Here is a 22,926-nt window from a genome sequence, read left to right on the forward strand (position 1 = left end):
ATGATATTAAAAGACAGATAATTCAATGGAAAGTGTCCTAAGGTCATAAACAGGCAATTCACAGGGAAAGGAATACCAACTAGGCCAGTAAACCTATGAAAAAAGGCTCAGCCTCATTACAGAAATAAATATTAAAACAGCAACGTAATACCAGCTTTCGCCCACGTTACCAGTAAAATATATGACCAATAATTTTCGTTGTTGACAAGGCTGTAGGAAACAGGCACTCTCTTTTTTTTCTTTACAAATTTTTTATTCAAATTCTGGTTAGTTGGGGCACCTGGGTGGCTCAGTCTGTTGAGCATCCATCTCTTGATTTGGCTCAGGTCATGATCTCACAGTGAGATCGAGCCTCGTGTCTGGCTCTGCACTGGACGTTGAGCCTGCTTAAGATTCTCTCTTGCTCTGCCCCTCCTCTGTGCTCTCTCTCTCTCTCTCTCTCTCTGAAATAAATGAACAAATAAATTCTAGTGCAAATACTGGTTTTAGTAGAATTCAGTGATTCATCACTTACATACAACACCCAGTGCTCATCACAAGTGCCCTCCTTAATACCCATCACCCTTCTAGCCCATCCCCCACCCACCTCCCTCCATTAACCCTCAGTTTGTTCTTGATTGTTAAGAGTCTTTCATGGTTTGTTTCCCTCTCCCCCGCCTTCATCTGCTTTGTTTCTTAAATTCCACATATGCACTCTTAGTGAAGGTGTAGATTTGTAAAGAATTTCTGGTGGATAATATTGCAACATCTACCAAAATTTAAAGCGTTCATATCCTTTGGCCCAGTAGTTCAATTTCTAGGTACCTAATCTACAGAAATAATCACACAAGCAGGCGGAGATGTAGGCAAAGGGATGTCCATTTCACCATTGTTAATAATAGTGAAAAAATATTAGGCATAAGAATTGGCCAACAAGAGAATGGCTAAGTAAGTTGTGGTACATCCGTACTGTGAAATATCATCCAGCCTTCAGGCATATAAGGCAGCTGTATAGATGTAGTTGGACATGCTGACCTAAAGAGACAATAAAAATGCTTTTTCAAGGGAGGAAACAAACTATAGAACAGTATGCGTAGTATGATGACCTTTGTGATTTAAAAAATAGCCACCATGTGTGTGTGTGTGTGTGTGTGTGTGTGTGTGTAAATTCATAGACGCTCTGAGAAAAATGTGAAAATCCTATTGAGTGTGAGCGTGGCATGGGCTTACACATGTGGGTGAGAGAATAGAGACTTTCTTCTTATTCTCTGTATACTCCTTTGTTCTTTGAAACCCCTTTACAATCAAAATGTGTTATTTTTGTAATTTTTAAGTTAAAAAAATGAGAAATATGTCAGATACTGCAGATTTCTGAAAGTTCCCAAAGAAGAATCCTGGAAGCGGTAACATGTTTGTTACGTTAAATTCACATTGTGCCACTGTGACAGGAAGAACAGCATCTAATGCGTGCTATGTGGCCTTGGGAAGGACACAATGTTTCTGAGCCTCTGTTTTTTTTTTTTTTTTTTTTTTATGGAGAATGTAGATAATACTGCGCTGTGTGTTTTCATCAGTTGCAAAGATAAAATGGAAAAGCCATTGAAAAATTATAAAGCCTTGTAAAAATATGAAGCATACTTAATAATACTTCATGTGCTAGTTCTTTGTCAATAACATCAAAATTTAATACCAAGAAGAGAATTTAGATGATCTCTTTGAATTGGTTTTAACAGAATTCTTCCTGTCCTGATTAGGTCTTACCTATAGAAGCAATGTAGGCATTGTACGTCAATGTTCTAGAGAGTTATGTGTATGAGACGTTCTGGTGCAGATGGGTTTGGGCAATAGCCTTACGTCATACTCTTCATGCCAACCATTTCAGGGCCAGCTAGCTTGGTCATAGTGAATTAATTAGAAAGCTTTTACTTAGCACCGGCTTTGTGCTTAACATTCCACTGTAAGCAGGTAGCCAGATATCCAAGTTTGCCTGGGACTGTTACGTTTTACACTGTCCCATTCCGTAATGGCTAATAGCAGCCTATTCACTCTCAAAAGTGTCCTGTCAACTATGGGGCATGGAAGAAAACACAGGAAGCCCCTGGCTTCAAACACCAGTCTTAGAAATTTCTTTCCCATTCCCAGCTTTTCACCACTGGAAAATCCAGTATTACTTTCATGGATCTTTTGGAGACTTAATGGACTCAGAACCAAGGCTGAGAAGAGCTGCTGTGGACCTCCAGAGGGCTGCCCCACAAGTTGCCCTCCTCTGCAAAACCTCCTCCCTCAGACCATTTCTCTTTATTGCATTGCCTCATACTCCTGGCCAGAGATTTATTTGGGGTGGGAGGGGGGAGCAAGCATTCCATTTTCGATAGTGTAAACAGGTTGGGGAACGTTTATGGCAATTGATTTTTTCCCCTCCTAACATGGAGCTGATTGATGGTCTGCTTCTATGGAGGAAGGGGACTGGAGGAATAAGGTTAGAAAGGAAAAGGTAATCTTGGAGCATGAGTTATGGCTGGTGAATTAGACCCTCCCTCAGGGCAACCAAGGAAATCAAGAGGCCAGGAGGCCATGAAAGTTGGGAGCAGAAAGGAAGGTGGGTGTCAAAAATACGCAATAGTTATTTGGGGAAAAATGTTGTTTTGTGCTCAGCCCATGTCTTAAGAAGGGAAAGGAATGTTCTTACTTGGCCACCTACTGCTCCTTCTCCTCTTCCCCTGCTCTATATGGCCCAGCACCCAGAATTCACACCAATGGCAGACTATGTGCCACATGAGTCTGGGAATGAGACTTCCATTTAAAGCATCCTGCTTTGACAGGAATGTGTTCTTGGATTCAGTCAATGGGCTTACCAATACATTTTTGTATATGCCCTTTCTTTCCTTTTTTATCTTTTTAAGTTTATTTATTTATTTTCAGAGAGAGAGAGAGAAAGAGAGCGCAAGTGGGGAAGGGGGGAGAAAGAGAGAGAGAGAGAGAGAGACAGAGACAGAGACAGAGAGACAGAGAGAATTCCAAGCAGGCTCCACACTGTCAGTGTGGAGCTCAATGCAGGGCTCAAACTCATGAACCGTGAGAACATGACCTGAGCTGAAGTTGGATCCTTAACCAACTGAGCCACCCAGGCGCCCTAGTATATGCCCTTTCTTAATTTGGGACCTGCCTGTATAAGACCTTGTCTCTGCCCTTGAGTGGCTCAGCTATTAGATTTAGGGGAGACCCAGTTAATAAATAGGAAACTACTGGAGAGCAATCAAGTGCCAACCATAGGGTATTGGCTCTAAGTACAGTGCAAATCTTTCCAAGGTGGGGCCCAGACAGGGGTTGTATGCACGTTCATCAAAATTTTCACATAAGACGGCATTACTGATCTGCCCTAAGAATATGCATAGACAGCAAGAGGATGGAGGAGAAAATTCTAAGTAATGCCGGAATTCACCTGGAGCCAAGGTTTGGCACCAGCCATGAGCATGGACAAGAAAGGCTGTGGGAAGGAATCAGGCCTGATGGAAGCAGTGGGAAATTGGCCTGGCTCCGCTGAGTTGGGCTCAAACATTCCCCGTAAATTAAAGTTCACAGAACATATCAGTGCAGTGCATACATGTTTCAGAGTGAGTGAGGCAATAAATCGTGGCAGCGTGTTTCAGGTGGGTGATTTAACATGACTAAAGTTCAGAGGAGGTGAGGGTCAGATCTTGGAAAGTTAGGGAATCCAGATGAAGGACTTTGGTCTTGTTGGAAGGCATCCATAATGGTGTTAATTGAAGATGCTTAGTCAGGGTTGGAACATCAGGATGTGGCTGGTACACAGGATGAAGGAGGAGGGAGTCAGGGAGACCATTTAGGAAGTTGCCACAGTAGGCCAGGGGTAAAGAGCTAAGTGCCTGGCCCAGGGTGGAAGCAGCAAATTTGTGAAAGGACAAATCTGAGAGCCATTGCACAGGTAAAAACAAAAGGACTTAGTATTGTGAAAGAAGAGCCAGAGGAGGCCTTCCTGCATCTGAATTTAAACACAAGAGGAACACTGTTATGAAGGCTTCTCACCTATGCAGCCTGTCATGCCCTCCTAGGGAACCCCCTTTCCCAAGAAACCCTATTGCACCTACACAGTAACCTAATTCTGCAAAAATTCAGATTTATCCGATGAAGGTCTTTATTATTTTTATTATTATTTAAGTCTATTTATTTATTTTTGAGAGAGAGTGAGCATGAGTGGGGGAGGGGCAGAGAGAGAGAGAGATTGGGAATGAGAGAATCCCAAGCAGGCTCTACACATTCAGCACAGAGCCAGGTGTGGGGTTTGAACTCTTGAACCATGAGATCATGTGGGGCTTGAACTCTTGAACTGTGAGGTTGTGGCCTGAGCTGAAATCTAGAGTTGGATGCTTAACCCACCAAGCAACCCAGGAGCCCCTCCAATGGAAGTCTTGAAGCGTTTATTCACTCACCTTTTACAAAGTTAGGTGGGTTGATAAATGCTACAGGGTTTCTGACCAGGGAGGCCAAAGCATACTATTCATTCCACTGCCGAGGTAGTGAGAACCACCAGGTCTTCAAAAAAAAGTGTGATGTGTCCACAGTTGGTTCACACAAGAAATGAATACTTTTTGCTTCATAACCTCTGTGTCCTTCCTGTGAACCCTGTCTCCTGAGAAAATCTCAGAGCACGAATTTACTAACTTAATTTGTAAAAGGAGGTTAGTGGATCCATACTGTAAGACTTTTATGGAAATATTTGAAATTAATTAGCCTTGTCAGCTTTTATTTGCATAGGTTCACTTCCAACTGTATAGTCCCCCCCAAATTTAACTTTTTAATAAGTATGATTTTAAACAATAAAACTTAGAGAATCTGTATACAAAGAGCTTGAAGAATTTAAATACATGGGTTTATTATTAACACAGTAGCAAATATATCAAGAAACACGCCCCATGAAAAGTGTTTCAAAGAAACACACATCTGCTGTGAGAAAGGAGTATACCCAATAAGTAAGCCCGAAGAAGCTGTTTGCTTCGTGATACCGGCAGATAAGCCTGGCAAACCTTGGTGTGATTGAAGAAGCCAGTTTGACACTCAGCCTAGCCCAGGCAAGCTACCGGGCCTCGCCTGAGCTCAAGGAACCTCGACACAATGGTGTTCGCATTTTGGAAGGTCTGTCTGATCCTAAGCTGCTTTGCAGGTAAGGGAAGTGTCTCCAAACCATCAAAGATGATTGGGAACGGTTTTCTTTTAAACTCAAATCATGAATTTTTACATGTGTTCTTCTCTTGCACTTCAAGGGAATTATGATTCGTTTGCAGAATAAAATAAATGTTAGAACTCTAGCTTAGCAAATATAGGCCATGTTGTAAATGTAATTGTTTTATGTAGCATCTGAATTAAAAAAAATTTCTCTGAAAAATCACAGTAGCTTTCCTTTTCTTGATTGGGAAGGTGAACAGCTTAATTTACTCAGAAGCTGAAGTTTGCACTAGGGATAGTTGTGTTTTTTTCTGTTTCAGTTTAGTGTTTCCTTTAAGGGAACTCACTGTGATCAACTTGCGTTGTTACAACAGGCAGAGCTGGGCTTGGAGGGCCTACTATGCTTCACTCTCTAACATTTCTTTAGGTGTTGCTGTTTTCCAAGCCTAAGACTGTATTTTGGAAAATCCGTGAGTGATTTATTGTACATGGCATGGGTGTTTTTAGGGATCCGAGCAAAACAAAATAATTTTTAAATTATTTTGATGTTGGTTAAATTATTTGATGTTGGTTAGACCCAGGAGAGATCACTAATTCAGAAAATCTCTTGGCTCATTTTCTCAAGTACCAGATACATTTGAATCTGTTTTTATGATGTTAGCTAGGTACAATAATATTGTTTACAGTCATGCTGATATTGTTAAGCCATTGGCAGTATTAGGCAGTCATTTGGATGAGGTTTACTAAGCATATTTAATGACATAAGAAAATCTCCAGGATAAAATATTAAGTGAAAGAGCAGATCCACACATTTGACTAGAATAAATTGCTAGAAGGTTATATACCAAAGTGCTCATGGTGATTACCTCTGGCTGATGGGACTATAGATGATTTTCATGTATTCCCCAGCATTTCCATATTTTCCGGGGTTTCTACAAAGAATATTATACTAGTTGTATAATTAAAAGTGCTACTTTTCGAAACTATATGGTAGTTAGTAATAGTTCTCTAGATGTTCTTTACTAAATGTTTAAACACATGTGTTCTATGGATCACCAGAAGGCAATATTGCATTTATCCTGTGATCTAACCAGGACTCAGAGCTGGAACAGCTAGAACACCTTTCTCAGCTTCTGTGCTAATGGGACTATGTCATGTCACAATTTTCCCTTCCCCCAGGAATATTCATTTTAAACCTTAACTTTAGACAGTGAAAGTCTTTGTTCCTTCTTAAAGAGCTTCCAGTCATTAGCTAATTTGGTTATCCCTGGGTCTTCTGCACCAGCCCCCTAAAATCACACATGTAGTCAATAGCTATTTCCTTGTGCGAGGCCTTATGCAGGCCTACACTAGACAGCAGTTTTGGAATAGTTACAAGAATGGTTTTTACTGTAACTAACTAACTAATAGTAGTTAATTAGTTAGCTAGTTTATATATGTAATATATATATTATATATATAATTTAATAGTATATATATATATATATAAAATTTACTGATTACAAGTGTAGTGTATGGTCATTGTGGAAAGGTTGAAACTATGAAAACATATAAATAAGAAAATAAAAATCACCAACAATTCTACCACTCAAAGATTTGGTTGAATTTCTTATATATATATATTTCCTTTGCAAGTATATATATCACATTACAAAATTGGGTTTATACCTTGTATACAATTTCCCATTGTTTAAAAAATAACTTGGATGATATTAAGGTTTTATTTGATTGTGACTTTTAGAACAAGGCCCAAACAGAGTGACCAATAAATACTTCAGAGCCTTTGTTCTTAAATGACTACATAACTGGTTTTGCTGGCATATAGTGTATACTGCATATCTGTACACAGATAATCTAGCTGGCCCATAGCAAAATATGATGGTGTCAGTCTAGCAGATGGAATGGAAATATGGTATAATATATTGCTTCCTGTGCTTACATACGTATAGAAGTCTGAGAGAGGGAGATTTCAGTAATCTGTACTTGTCATTGGTAGCGTCCCTGAGTTGATCCAGATGTGGCTGTGAAATGATTGATACTGTTTTTATCAATGTGAAATTTGATGTGCTATCTGGACTTATTTCTTGGGCAGAAAGAATGTCCCATTTTTTGGTGTCAAGCCTGGTGCCTGGCACATAGTGGGCTCATAGTAAACATTTGTTGGAAGAATGAATCATCTGAAATGCTGCCATTTGGAACAACATGGATGGACCTTGAGAGCATTCTGCTAAGTGAAATAAGTCAGACAAAGACAAATACTGCAGAGTATCACTTCTAAGTGGAATCTACAAAATCCAAACTCATAGAAACAGAGTAGAATGATGGCTACCAGGAGCTGGGGGGTGTTTGTCAAAGGTTACAAATTTCCAGTTAGAAGATGAATAAGTTCTGGGGGATCTAATGTACAGCGTGGTGACTCAAGTTAATAATACTGGATATATACTTGAGACTTGCTAAGAGAACAGATCTTAAATGTTCTCACCACAAAAAAAGAAATGGTAATTATGTGATGTGATGGAGGTGTTAGGTAACACTATGCTGGTAATCATTTCACAATATAGAAGTGTATCAAATCAACACATTGTACACCTTACACTTACACATTATTATATGTCAATTATATATCAGTAAAGCTGGAAAAATAAAAGAATGAATTAACTTCTCAAACCTCAAGCATTCAGAAATAATTTTCACATACATATTTAAAATCAGTTTTCTGTAAAACTAAGCAAGACAGATTTTAATCAGAATCTTTCTGTATAATGTTATATGTCAATTACACTCCATTAAAATTTGATTTAATCAAAAATCTTTCTTATGACTTCTTAGGAAGTCTTAGGTTAAATTCCATTGCAGGAAAATCATTTTCATAAAAAACGTCTTCTGAAAAAAGTTCACCCATATCATTTTAGATACTTGTAATATATATTAGTCACCTTTTAAGAAGATATGTTAATGTTTTCATTTTCTGGAGGTATGTGCTATGCGTTTTACAGCAGTAATATAATTTAACTTCGGTTTCACAGTCAAATCCAAAAAGTAAGTGATCATTTGGTTATATTATAAGTCAAAAATGAAGAAATTATATGTGAAGTTGTTGGAAATTAAATCACTGCAAATGCCTCATGTTGAATATGGTTACTTAAAAGAATATTTTTGCTGTGGTATATTAAAAGAATAATTCCCTATAAGCAAAGTGCCTGCCATGTTGTAGGCATTAAGTACTGGAGTGAAAGACCACGACAAAACATGAGGCACTAAAAAAATCTCTTAAAAACATTGGTTAATTTAAGTAAAAAGCATACACTTTGGATTAGCTTTTTTTAATAATAAGCACTGATTTTTAACAGCCATTACACATATTTCAACCACATATGTGTTTCTTGTTTTGATTTTTATTTATTTATTAAAAATGTTTATTCATTTTGAGAGAGAGAGAACCCCAAGAAGGCTCTGTGCTGTCAGTGTAGGGCCTGACGTGGGACTTGAACTCACCAACCGTGAGATCACGACCTGAGCCGAAATCAAGAGTTGGCGTCCCTTGTTTTGCTTTTTAATCCAACCAGGGTAGTGAGGGGAATTGCAGTTCTGAGTTTTGTTTAAATCAGGTACTAATCTTCATGTTGCTATTTATTCACAGTCTTGTTAATATAGAGATTTTTTCCCCGACTTTTTCAGTTTTAAAATAATTTCCAAAGTAGAGTAAATTTATCCAAAGGAAGGGAACTTTTATTTTTATCTGCTTCTTACAGAATCACTTTCAGTTTACAGGAAATTCTATTGAATGGGCTAGAGAATGATCTCAAAGGTTTAAGTAATGTATGGTAATGGAAACATGTGACATATCTTGTACATATATATTTTTAAATTTTTTTGAAAGAGAGAGAGAGAGAAAACATGAGTAGGGGAGGGGCAGAGGGAGAGAGAGAAAATCTTGAGCAAGCTCCATGGAGCATGACTTGGGGCTCCAAGACCCTGGGATCGTGACCTGAGCTGAAATCAAGAGTGGGACACTCAACCGACTGAGCCACGCAGACTCATGGCACATGTTTTTTTTAAGTTCATCTGTAAATATGTAGCTTTTGGCTCTGAAGTGTATTGTTGCTATATTAGGGATGGACAATTTTTGAGCACCATCTTTTCTTTACAATTTAAGGATTGATTATGGTGCTGAGTATTGGGAATCTGGGCAATAAAATGGTCTGGAAGTATTGTCTTGCCAACTGTTACTTATTTACAGGACACTGTGTGGTAGTCCTAGAAAATACTGTCTCACACTAGATTTGGAGGTTGCCATTCTTATTCTAAGGTGATATTGTTGAGCTTCTACAGATCTCAACTTCTTTGGGCATTTATATGTCTCCTATTTTAGAAAATGTTGAAAATGTTTAAATCACGTTTATAGTTCCCCAATGCTTGATTTTCATTTGTCCTCATTCTGGTCTGTGCTCAAAATGACTTCCCACTGTGTTGATAGGGAAGGCAGAGATTGTGTCTGTCTTGTTCATTATTGCTTCCCCAGTGGTTAGCACTATATGTGGCACAAAATAGGCTCTATTTGTGTATTTGTTGGTAGGCACCATGGCCTCTTCCATGGCTTGCCTTGTGTGAGAATTAATGCTTACTCTGCCTTCAAGCACTTATACTGAGAGCAGCCTTTAAAAGGTTTGGGGCGGGGGTGGGGGGGAGGGGGCGGGAGCAGCGTGCTTACGTTGTCATAAGCTCCCACCATGAGCCCATCCCGTAACAGATATTGAGACCCAAACTAGAAGACAAAAATGATGGCCAGGGGCGCCTGGGTGGCGCAGTCGGTTAAGCCTCCGACTTCAGCCAGGTCACGATCTCGCGGTCCGTGAGTTCGAGCCCCGCGTCGGGCTCTGGGCTGATGGCTTGGAGCCTGGAGCCTGTTTCCGATTCTGTGTCTCCCTCTCTCTCTGCCCCTCCCCCGTTCATGCTCTGTCTCTCTCTGTCCCAAAAATAAAAATAAAAAACATTGAAAAAAAATTAAAAAAAAAAAATGATGGCCAAAATGATGGCCAAATAAAACCTGAAAAATCTCTGTTTGGGGGGAAAAGTTTCTGGGAACTTTAACAGCCACCAAATCCCCATGTTGTCCTTTTTATTTTGAACACTTTAAAGACATTTGGAAGTCATCATTTAAGCATAGCCAGAGATGTGTCTAACTTCCAGGAGAAATGAAATGGGGTCTTTGAGGGCAGGAGAGAGCCACTTAGCCTTCCCCAATAAAGTTTCCATTGGAAAGAGTAGCTTTTTTGTATGCAAATTTTAATTTTTGGAAAAGCATGACCAGAACCCGGAGAGCATGGATATACAGCACTGGGAAGAAGGAAACTGCATTGAGTTAGAAGGTGCTGCATTGTGTCTATCCTAAATCACGTATCTCAATTTATCACGGTATCAATTGCCCTCTCTAAACAGCCAACCTCTGGCACAGAAGCATCTGGACCAGGTGGCCTGGCTGTGACAGAGAACTTGGCTATTGAGTACAGAAAACCAGGGGTCTCAGGACAATGGTGTGCTTTTTCTTCTAATTTTTCAAAATGTTTGTCAATTCCCTGATTCCTTTTGCCTGTCATTAAGTATGAAAAATAAAATGAAAGAAGTCTTTGGGTGTGCAGAATTAGGAAGGGGGCCAGGATTTGGCTTTCTGTACTATTTCCTCTGATCTTCCCATGATCTCTGTATTTTCATTCTACTCCTACTCCTTGTCTGTAACCCTGCAAGCAGCTAGAACTCTCACTCTAGTTCCCCTGCAGCATGAAGAACATCTCTTAAACTTGACCTTTTCTTCTAATACTTATCTGACAGTCTTCTGTTCCATCCTGGAGAACGTCTATACTCTGACTTTGCAATGGGTAATAACCAGTTAATCGAGTGAGTCAATGCCTCTATAGTATTCCCCAAAGTATTGTCCCTTATCATAGACCTTTGGAAGATGCTTGTATAGTACCAAGAATTTCAAGTACGGTGGTGGGCTGGGTTTTTGGGTAGGGGGATCTTGCATGGTCCTCCAAATAATAGGGGCATCTCACTGTTTTGGAAGGCCAACCGTTTTCAAACTTTGTGGTATGAGGACCTTTTTACACTCTTAAAACTTGAGGGACCCCCAAAACGAAGACTGTATATTAGCCAAATTGACAATAAATTATATTTTTAAAAAAACTTGAGGGAAATTTCTGGTCTGGATAAAAGGGCATAGATCATGCTTCTCCTTGCTTCTTTCTGCTAAACACAAGTGTAAACCCTCCCTGGAAATAATGTAAGAGAAAACCAAGGGAGAACTCTGAAAGACAGTAAGAAGAAAGCAAAATGATGTGGAGCCCTGGAAATAACACAGTGGCAAGGTGTTTTATGTCTTTCTACCCAACAGAAGAAGGGTAGCCAGTTCTGGCATTTCCAGATCCCAACCTAGCCACAGAGGGCAGCCCGGGGAGGATTATTCTTCCACCAGATCTAATGAAAGTCCCTTTGACATCATGTGAGCCCAACACCACTGAGTGAGTCATCAGAAGCCACGCTAACAATCGTAGACAAAGGAAGCATTTTCTTTCCTCACTGGCCTGAGAACTCACTTTCATCTAGAGATATTGAGGTGGGAGGGTAGAACAGACAAAAGGAATGAAGTCACAGCAAATGTTCAGTTCTGGAAAGCTCTTTGTGTGTGTCTGAGACTCCCCCTGCCCCCAGAGACACAGGAGCAGTCACGGGTACCAGTAGGAGTGTCCCACCATATCAATCCCCCACTGAGAGACACCCAGCAGCCTGACCTAGAGAAACACTTCCACCCTCTCAGGCAATAGGATGAGGGACAAACAGAAGCCCTAGTGACAGCAGATAAACCAAAGAGACCAAAACAACACTGCAGAGATTCTAAAAATTAAACTAGCATTAGAACCACAGCTCACAAAAGTAGGCTGAGACCTGTGTGTAAAACATAAATAAAACAAAATAAAAGAGACTGTCTGCTAAAATGACAGATTTAAATAGGAGTTCCCTAATAAAATAGACAAAATTTCTATGGGTTTGGACAAATGTATAATGGCATGTATGTGCTATTATATTATCACATAGAGTATATTCACTGCCCTAAAAATCCTCTGTGCTCCACCTATTTATGCTTTCCTCACTACTCACCCCTTGAATCCAATGATCTTTATATTGTTTCCATAGTTTTGCCTTTTCCAGAATATGAAAATTGAAATCATATAGGATATAGACTTTCCAGATTGGTTTTTTCATCTAGTAATAAACATTTAATGTCCCTCCATATCTCTTCATTGCTTAATAGCTCTTCTTTTTAGCACTGAATAATATTCCATTGTTTGTATATACCACAGTTTATTGATCCATTCACCTACTGAAGGGTATCTTGATTGCTTCAAAGTTTGGGCAATTATAAATAAGGTTGCTATAAAAAATTCACATGCAGATTTTTGCATGGGTATAAATTTTAAACTTTTGGGGGGTAAATACCAAGAAGCATAATTGCTGGATAATGTGGTGGGATTGTGTTTAGTTTTGTAAAAAAAAACACCAAACTTGTCTTCCAAAGTGCCTGTACTATTTTGCATTCCCACCATTAATGAATGAGAGTTCCTGTTGCTCCACATCTTCACCAGCATTTGGTGTTGTCAGTGCTCTGGATTTTGGCCATTCCGATATGTGTGAGGTAGTATCTCATTGTTTTAACTTGCACCCCCCTGATGACATATGATGTGAAGCATCTTTTCATATGCTTATTTGCCATCTATATATCATCTTTGGTGAGATGTCTGTTAAGGTCTTTAATCCGGATATATTTTTTAATGTTTTTATTTATTTTTGAGAGAGAGCAAGACAGAGCTCAAGCAGGGGAGGGGCAGAGAGAGAGGGAGACCCAGAATATGAAGCAGGCTCCAGGCTCTGGGCTGTCAGCACAAAGCCCGATGCGGGGCTTGAACTCACAAACTGTGAGATCATGACCTGAGCCAAAGTTGGACAGTTAACTGACTGAGCCACCCAGGCACCCCTAATGCAGATATTTTTTATCGAGTTGTTTGTTTTATTATTGAGTTTTAAGAGTTCTTTGTATATTTTAGATAGCAGACCATTATCAGACATGTCTTTTGCAAATGGTTTCTTTTAGTCTGTAGCTTGTTTTCTCATTCTCTTGACAGTGTCTTTTGCAGAGCAGAATATTTTAGTTTTAATAAAGTCTAGATTATCAATTATTTCTTTCATGGATTGTGCCTTTGGTGTTGTATCTAAAAAATTCATTACTATACTTAAGGTCATCTAGAGTTTCTCATATTATGTTTTAGAATTTTTATATTTTGCTTTTTTCATTTCTATCTATGATCCATTTTGAGATTATTTTTGTGAAGGGTATAAAATCTGAGTCTCGATTCATTTTTTTGTACGTAGGCAGCCAGTTATTCCAGCACCATTTGTTGAAAAGATCATCTTTGCTCCACTGTACTGCCTTTGCTCCTTTGTCAAAGATCAGTTGGGGGCACCTGGGTGGCTCAGTAGGTTAAATGTCTGACTCTTGGTTTCTGCTCAGGTCATGATCTCATGGTTCATGAGTTCGAGCCCTGCGTCCTGCTCCGTGCTGGCAGTGGAGAGCCTGCTTGGGATCTCTATCTCTCCCTCTCTCTGCCTTTCTCTCTCGTTGCCTGTCTCTCTCAAAATAAATAAATAAATTTTAAAAAAAGATCAGTTGACTCTTTTATATGCAGGTGGGTCTATTTCAGGGCTCTCTATTCTGTTCCATTGATCTATTTGTCTATTTGTTTTCACCAATACTATACAGTCTTGATTACTATGGCTTTATAGGAAGTCTTGAAATTTGTTTTTCCAAATTTGGAAGTCAGTCTTTCAAATTTGTTCTTCTCCCTCAGTATTGTGTTGGCTATTCCGGGTCTTTTGCTTTTCCATACAAACTTTAGAATAACTTTGTCAATATCCACAAAATAACTTGCTGGGATTTAGAAAAAAATTTTTTAATGTTTATTTATTTTTGGGAGAGAGAGACAGAGACAAAGTGCGAGGAGGGGGAGGGGCCGAAAGAGAGGGAGACACAGAATCTGAAGCAGGCTCCAGGCTGTCAGCACAGAGCCCGACACAAGGCTGGAACCCACGAACCACAAGATCATGACCTGAGCCGAAGTCGGGCACCTAACCAACTGAGCCACCCAGGCACACCTAACTTGCTGGGATTTTGAATGGAATAACACTGACTCTATAGATCGAGTTGAGAGGAACTGACATCTTGAAATTATTGAGCCTTCCTATTCTATTGAGACATAGAATATCTCTCCATTTATTTTTTTTTTATTTTTCATCAGAGTTTTCTAGTTTTCCTCCTACAGCTCTTGTACAGATTTTGTAACATTTATACTCAAAGTATTTCATTGGGAGGGGTTGCTAATATAAATGGTATTGTGTTTTTAATTTCAAATTCCACTTGTTCATTGTTGGTATGTAGGAAAGCAACGTACTTTTGTGCATTAACCTTGCATCCTGAAACCTTGCTTTAATCCCTATTAGTTCCAGGTTTTTTTGTTGATTCTTTTGGATTTTCTACATAGGCAATCATGTCATTTGTCATTTCCTTCACAATCTGTATACTTTTTGTTTCCTTTTTGTATATTATTGCATTAGCTATAACTTCCAGAATAAGGTTGAAAAGGAGTAATGACAGGGAACATCCTTGTCTTGCTCCTGATCTTAGTAGGAAAGCATCTAGTTTCTCATCACTAAGGATGATGTTAGCTGCAGGTTTTTTGTAGATGTTCTTTATCAAGTTGAGGAAGTTCCCCTATATTCCTGGAGTTTTTTTTTTTTTATCACAAATGGACGTTGGACTTTGTCTACTTCTTCTGCATATGCTGATATGGTCATGTGATTTTAAGAAACCTGTTGATGTGATAGATTGCATTAATTCATTTTCAAATTTTGAGCCAGTTTTGCATACCTGAGATAAATTCCACTTGGCCATGGTGTGGAATTCTTTTTATACATTGTTGGAGTTGATTTACTAGCATTTTGTTGGGATTTTTGCATCTATTTTCATGAGAAATATTGGTCTATAGTTTTTTTTTCTTGTAATGTCTTTGTCTGATTTTAATATTGGGGTGATGTTGACATCATAGGATGAGTTAGGAAATATTCTCTCTGTTCTATCTTCTGAAAGAGATTGTAGAGAATTGGTAAAATTTCTTCCTTAAATGTTTGGTAGAATTTACCAGTGAACTCATCTGGGCCTGGTGCTTTCTGTCTTGGAAGGTTTTTAAATATTGATTCAATTTCTTTAGTAGATATATAGTAGATATAGGGTTGCCAAAATTGTCTACTTCTTCTTGTGTGAGTTTTAGCAGATTGTGTCTTTCTAGGAATTGGTCCATTTTATCCAGGTTATCAACTTTGTGGGCAGAGAGTTATTCCTAATATTTTTTATTATCCTTTTGATGTCCATGGTATCTATAGTCATGACCCTCTTTCTTTTCTGATACTAGTAATTTGTGTTCTTTTTATTTTGTTCTTAATTAGATAAATTAGAGTCTTACCAATTTTATCGATCTTTTCCAATAGCCAGTTTTGATTTCATTGGTTTTCTGTATTGAATTCCTGTTTCCAATTCCATTGATTTCTGCTCTAATTTTCCTTTTCTTCTCCTTACTTTGGATTTAATTTGTTATTCTTTTTCTAGTTTCCTAAGGTGCAAGCTTACATGATTGATTTTAAATCTTTTCTTGTTTTCTAATATACGCGTTCAATGCTGCAAATTTCCCTCTAAGCACTGCTTCTGTTGCATACCACAAATTTTTACAAGTTGTTTTCATTTCCATTAGTTAAAATATTTTAAAATTTCTCTTGAGCTTTCCTCTTTGACCCATGTGTTATTTAAAAGTGTGTTGTTTAGGGGCACCTGGGTGGCTCAGTTGGTTGAGCATTCTACTTTGGCTCAGGTCATGATCTCATGGTCCGTGGTTTCAAGCCCCGCATCAGGTTCTGTGCTGACAGCTCAGAGCCTGGAGCCTGCTTTGATTTTGTGTCTCCATCTCTCTCTGCCCGTCCCCCACTCACACTCTGTCTTTCTCTGTCAAAAATAAATAAACATTAAAAAAATTAAACGTGTGTTGTTTAAAAAAATAAAAAATGTATTGTTTAATCTCCATGTATTTTGGGACTTTCCAATAATCTTTTTGTTAATTTATTTCTACTTTAATTCCATTGTTGTCTGGGAGCATACATTGTGTGATTTCTCTTCTTCTAAATATGTTAAGATGTGTTTTAAGGCTCATAATACAGTCTACCTTAGTGAGTATTTATAGTGTTTTAAAGTATGTCTCTTTGTATATAACACCACCCAACAATAGCAGAATGCACTTGTTTCCCCCCAGGCACCTGAAGAATATTACCAAGATAGAATATATGCTTGGCCATAAAACAAATCTCCACAAATGTAAAAGAATTGAAATCATGCAGAGCCTGTTCTCTGAGCACAATGGAATCAAACTAGAAATCAAGAACAGGAAGACAAGAACGTCTCTAAATACTTGAGAATTATACAACACACTTCTAAATGATCTATGGACCAAAAAGGAAATCTCAAAGGAAATTTACAGGCTATAGATAGAACTGAATTAAAATGAAATATAACATATGGAAATATGTAACATGCAACTAAAGCAGTGCTGAGAGAGAAAATTTTAACACTAAATGCTTCCATTTGAAATTAAGAAAAGTGTCAAGTCAATAACTGGAGTTTCCACATCAAGGAACTAGAAGAAGAAGAGTAAAATAAGCCCAGAGCAAATAGAAGAAAGGAAATAATAAAGAGCTGAGTAAATGAAATTGAAATAGGAAAATTGTTAAATGAAATAAAAATCTGGTTCTTTGAAAAAAACTGATAAATAATATTTACAAACCTCTATCAAGACTGGTAAAAATAAAAAAGAGATAAGACATAAATCACCAATGTCATAAATGAAATATGGGATATCACCACATATCCTGTAGTAATTAAAAATGTAATAATGAGATACAATGAACAAATTTACCTTCATGTATTTGACAACTTAGAAGAAATGAACCAATTCCCTCAAAACAGCAGACTACCAAAACTCACCCAATATAAAATGGATAATCTGAATATCCCTATAACCCTTAAAGAAATTGAATTCATAAGTTAAAAAGGTGCTGAAAAAGAAATATCCAAGCCTAGATACTTTTACTGGATAGTCCTACTAAACATTTAAAAGATAATTAACAACAATTTTACACAATCTCTTCCAAAACATAGAAAAGGAGGGAGCACTTCAAACTCATTTTATGAGGCTAATATTACCCTGATACCAAAACCAGACAAAGATAGTACATAGACTATCATACATAGAAACCATAGACCAAATTCTTTCATGAACTTAGACTCAAAATTCTCAACCAGATACTAGGAGATTGAATCCTACTGTGTTCAAGAAGAATTCTACACCATGGCCAAGTGGGATTTATTTCAGGTATGCAAGGCTGGTCCAACACCCAGAGTCATTCAGTGTAATCTATCATATCAACAGGCTAAAGAAAAAAAGCAAATGATCATATCAATTGATACAGAAATAGCATCTGACAAAATTCAGTACTCATTCATGATAAAGACTCTTAGCAAGTTAAACAATAAAAGATGCATTTGTTTCCAAGAGCTCCTGTAGCAAACTGCCAGAAACTGGGTGGCTTAAAATGAAATTTAGAAGGGTCTGGGTGGCTCAGTTGGCTAAGCATCCAACTTCAGCTCAGGTCATGATCTCACAGTTCATGGGTTTAGCCCAGCGTTGGGCTCTGTGTTGTCAGCTTGGAGCCTGGAGCCTCCTTTGGATTCTGTGTCTCCCTCTCTGCCCCTCCCCCACTCTCTCTCTTTCTCTCTGCCTCTCAAAAATAAATAAACATTTAAAAAAACAAACAACGAGAAATTTATTCTTTCAGAGTTCTGGAGGTCGAAAGTCTGAAGATAAAGCTTTGGCAATATCGGTTCTCTCTAGAAGCTCTGAAGGAGAATCAGTGCCATGCCATTCTGCTACCTGGCTGGTAGAAGTTCTTGGTGTTCCTTTGTTTGTATATACAATTCTTTATTTTTTTTAATTTTTAACATTTATTTATTTTTGAGAGAAAGAGACAGAGCATGAGCAGGAGAGAAGCAGAGAGAATGGGAGACACACAATCGGAAGCATGCTCCAGGCTCTGATCTGTCAGCACAGAGCCCGATGAGGGGCTTGAACTCACAAACTGTGAGATCATGACCTGAGCTGAAGTTGGAAACCCAACCGACTGAGCCACCCAGGCACTGCTACAATGCTCCTATTTCTGATTTTATCTTCATATGGCCTTTCTTTTTGTGTATTGGTGACAAATCTCCCTCTTTTTTCTCATGGGGACAACAGTCATTGGATTTAAGGTCCACCCTAAATCCAGAATCACCTCATCCCAAGATCCTTAACTACAGTGCAAAGACCCTATTTCCAAATAAGGTCACATTCACAAAAACCTGGAATTAAAACTTGTACATATCTTTTGGTGGGACACAATTCAACCCACGACAAAGGAGAATTACCTCAACTTAATAAAAAGCATCTACAAATAACCTAGAAAAAACATATTTTGTATTATGTTATGTACAAGTTGTACATGTAAAGTACCGGAAGTTATGGTGATTGCAATAAGGTCATAAAAATAAATTAAAAGCCTATACGTTGGAAAGGAAGAAATAAAACTGTCTCGACTAGAATCTAGATTATATGGAGAACTCTCAAAATTCAACAGTTGAAAATTAAACAGTACAATTAGAAAATGGGCTAGAGATGTGAATAGACCTTTCACATACCATTTGATATGCAAATGGTAAATTATCACAAGAAATTGTTTAGCATCATTAATTTGCATTAAGGAAATGGAAATTCAAATTACAGTGATATATTACTACACACTTATACAATGGCTGAAGTAGAAAATAGTGACAACACCAAAGGCTGAGGAGGATGTGGAGAAACTGGATCACTCATATGTTATTGGGGGGGAATGTATATTGGGATAGCCACTCTGGAAAACAGTGTGGCCGATTTTCGTTTTTGTTTTTAATAAAACTAAACACGTAACTATCATCTGACCCAGAAATTGCACTCTTCGGAATTTAGCCCAGGGAAATGGAAATTTATATTCACACAAAAATCTGTACATGAATGTTCATTGGCATTTTATTCAATAGCCCAAACTTGGAAACAACCCAAATGTTCCTAAATGGGTGAATTGTTCAACAAATTGAATGCTGCTAATCAAAGGCAATGAATTACAGATACATACAACAACTTGGGTTCACTGCTAGGTAATTATGATGAAGGAAAAAAAGCCCATCCCAAGAGGTTACCATGCTTCCATCTATATAACATGTGCAAAACGACAAAATTTTAGAAATCGAAGACAGATTGATTAGTGGTTACCAATGCTTAGAATCAGGGATGGGGTGCAGGAGGGAAGTGAGGGTGATTATAAAAGGGCAATATCAGGGATCAGTGTACTGTTCAGTATCCTCATTGCGATGGTAGATACATAAAGCCACCCATGTGATAAAATTGTATAACACTAAATGCATACACACACACACGAGTACAAGTAGAACTGGAGAAATACAATACAGTCAGTGGATTGTCTCAATGCCAGTGTCCTAATTGTGATATTATAGTACAGTTTTATAAAATTCTACCATTGTGGGGGGGCTGGGTAAATTGTACATGGAATATCTGTGTGATTTCTTAGAACTGTATGTGAATGAATCTACCATTATCTCAATAAAATTTTCAATTAAAAATTATTGAGGACTTCCAAAGAGTTTTTGCTATGTCAGTTATTGCCATCTATATTCACTGAATCAGAAATTAAAACTAAAAATTATTTGAACAAAAATCCACAAGCACACATTTCATTAGGTGCCAAAGCAATGATGTCACCTGCCATGTAGCTAGTGGAACACTCCACTGTACATTCATGAGAGGATGAGAGTGAAAAAGAAAAATAACATCTTGGCATTATTATGAATATCATTTTGATCTTGAAGCCTCTCAAAATTGTCTTAGGGGTAGGGTGACCAACTTATCCTGGTTTTCCTGGGATTTTCCTGGTTTAAGCACTGAAAGCCCTAGCAAAACCAGTATGGTTTGCCTGAGACTTACCTGATTTTAAAACCGAAAAGTTCCACATCCAAGGAATATGTTAGTCCTGGGCAAACTGGATGGGTTGTTCTCCATACTTATGGACCTTTTTGTGTCCCTGGACAACATTTTAAGAACCTCTGTGTAAGGCCATTCTTATACAGAAGCAATTCACAGTTTGGTGTTATTATCTCATAGTATTTGAGTATTGTCACATTGTAATTTGTTAGATGCTCCCCTACCCCCATGCCCATTGCTTGCTCAGTTTTGCCATACAGCCCATTGTACCTTCTCCTCCTTCCCTTGGATTCCTCAAATAAGATGTCATTGAAAGTGCTTTGTAATGAAAGAGTGTCAGAATGTGAGTATGTACCATTTTCTTTTTGATGATTATCTTTTCAGATCAAGGTAGTATGGTGCAGGTGACCATCCCAGACAGCGTCGTGAACGTGACTGTTGGATCTGATGTCACGCTTGTCTGTACCTACACCAGCACTGTGGTCTCCCGGGACAAGCTTTCCATCCAGTGGTCATTCTTTCATAAGAAAGACTTACCACCAACTTCCGTAAGGACGTTTTTCCTCAACTATTCCCCTTTGGTAGTTCTGACATAAACTGTTGGGGTCGGTATGTGAAGGAGTGGTAAGCCAGTGACAATAGTGGCAGAACCTCAGATAGAAAGAGCTTAAAGACAACTGTTTAGGGAAGACCATCATCTATGTGACTTGGCCTTTGTCCTCTCTTCATATTCAGTTATAGCCTATTATCTCAAATCTGAGTAGGTCAACATTGAATATATTGTGTTTTCTAGAGTAGACAGGAATGGTCCTTCTTATGGGTAAAATGAGCAGTAGTTCTGAAAGGTTCTCATTCCCCTCAGATAATCTCTCTATTATTTCTAGAAGACCCCAGTTCAAATACATGTCCTACCTGATCTGCAGATCTCTGGCAGATGTAGTATCTGGGATCTGCCTGTCAAGTGAGCTAAGTTATTGTGCCTGACTGAGTCCTGATGGAATGAGACTCCCAGATGGGTAGACAAGGGCCAAAGTAGTGATGAACCATGGGTAATCAAGGGCAACAGGAAGCTAGAGGATACAGGATAGGGAAAGTAGGCTAAGGTCTGGGCTAAGAGGTTGCTAGAAGAGGGTGCATGAAAGTCAAAGGAGAGTCATTCTACCTGTAAGCTGCCTAGTCTCAGGTTTTCTTCATCTGGCCTTAAAGATAATTCCTTTTTAAATTATCCCAAGGACTAAAATTGTATATTCAAAAGTGTGTGTGTACATGTGTGTGTGTGTGTGTGTGTGAGAGAGAGAGAGAGAGAGAGAGGAGAGAAAGAGAGAGCATATGTAACAATCTGCATGAGTGTGCAACATGTCTGCCAATACATAACTCTTGAGAGAAAAGGCCTATAGCTTTCATCAGATTTTCAAAAAGGATGTATGGTCCAAAACAAGGATTTCAGAGAAGAAACTAATCAGTATAGTTTGGAATAGTCAGATGTAGTTGAATTGGGCCTTGAAAAAAAGGAAGGGTTTTGATTAGTAGAAAAATGGAGGGCGAGTTGAGTGGGCTAGAGGAGTTTTAAGGGCAGAGGTAGAGAAGAAGGAGGGTGCTAGCTGGGAGGAGCCACACCTTGGCCCTTGTCACTTCAGCCATATCTGGTCCTTTGGAGGTGCTAAGTTCTCTCTTCAACAGAGGGCCTGGACTTTTGTAGCAGGAGACACAGTTCAACATGTGATTTCATTAATGCCACTTTCCAATCAACTTTCAACATTTTTGCCCAGTACTGGTTACCTCAGACAAGTGTCTGAATCACTCTGTGCCTCTCTTCAAAATGTGGTGGAGCACTAACTTCTCCTGCAATTTCATGGGGAATCTACTAACATAATGCATGTGAAAATGCTTGGAAAAAATATAAAGTCCTGTAAGTTTTCTCCCTTGTAAACAGCTTTATCTCCTTAATTAGCAGTAGCAGCAACAACAGTAATGTTACCACTTTTTGTCACCCAAATGCCCTGACCCAAGACCTCATATATTGCAATCAACTGAGAAAACATCCCTTTCCTTTGCAGGTTGCTCTCTCAGATTGTGGATGGTAATAATCATGTGAAATTTCTTCCTTTTGAAAATTCAGTTTCCTAAATAGTCTTTTCAATACATTCTTTATCTGCAGGCTTGAAGGCTTTCCCATTTTGCCAGTAGAGGCCGAATTTAGGGAGGCCTTGCCACTATATTTTGAGTTTTTTTTTTTTTAATGCTTGGTACTCAAATCCAGATGTCCTCAACTGCCTGGAAGGGAGGCCAGGGCCAATCTGAGGTCAAAAATACAAATCGTTCTTTACGCCTCTTCTGACACTGGAATTTACAAGGCCGCCTCTTGGTTGAACTATGTAGTTATGTGTTGGGAGCCGCAGGCAGGAGGATCTTGTGACCAGCAGTGAGTTTTTTGTAGGCCTGGAGATACACAAAAGGTGCAGGTGATTGAACTGAACATGGCTTGAACTCAGGGCATCTCTTCAGGGCACTTTGGAAAGAAACTATTAAAATGTTATTTGTTGAG

General features: G+C 38.6%; 1 protein-coding gene across 2 annotated transcripts in view; it reads left to right on the forward strand.

Annotated features, from left to right (window-relative positions):
- Positions 1 to 4,786: 4,786 nt before the first annotated feature.
- Positions 4,787 to 22,926, forward strand: part of VSIG1 (V-set and immunoglobulin domain containing 1) — a 38,199-nt gene continuing 20,059 nt past the window's right edge. The window contains exons 1-2 of one of the 2 annotated variants that reach the window (XM_049644159.1): positions 4,787 to 5,161; positions 20,766 to 20,929. In XM_049644159.1, coding sequence (XP_049500116.1) covers positions 5,113 to 5,161; positions 20,766 to 20,929 — 213 coding nt within the window. In that variant the 5' untranslated portion in view covers positions 4,787 to 5,112. The remainder of the gene's footprint in view (positions 5,162 to 20,765; positions 20,930 to 22,926) is intronic. The other variant, XM_049644160.1, reaches the window with a different exon arrangement.

The sequence above is a fragment of the Panthera uncia genome, chromosome X (genome assembly GCF_023721935.1).
Source record: "Panthera uncia isolate 11264 chromosome X, Puncia_PCG_1.0, whole genome shotgun sequence".
Taxonomy (NCBI): domain Eukaryota; kingdom Metazoa; phylum Chordata; class Mammalia; order Carnivora; family Felidae; genus Panthera; species Panthera uncia.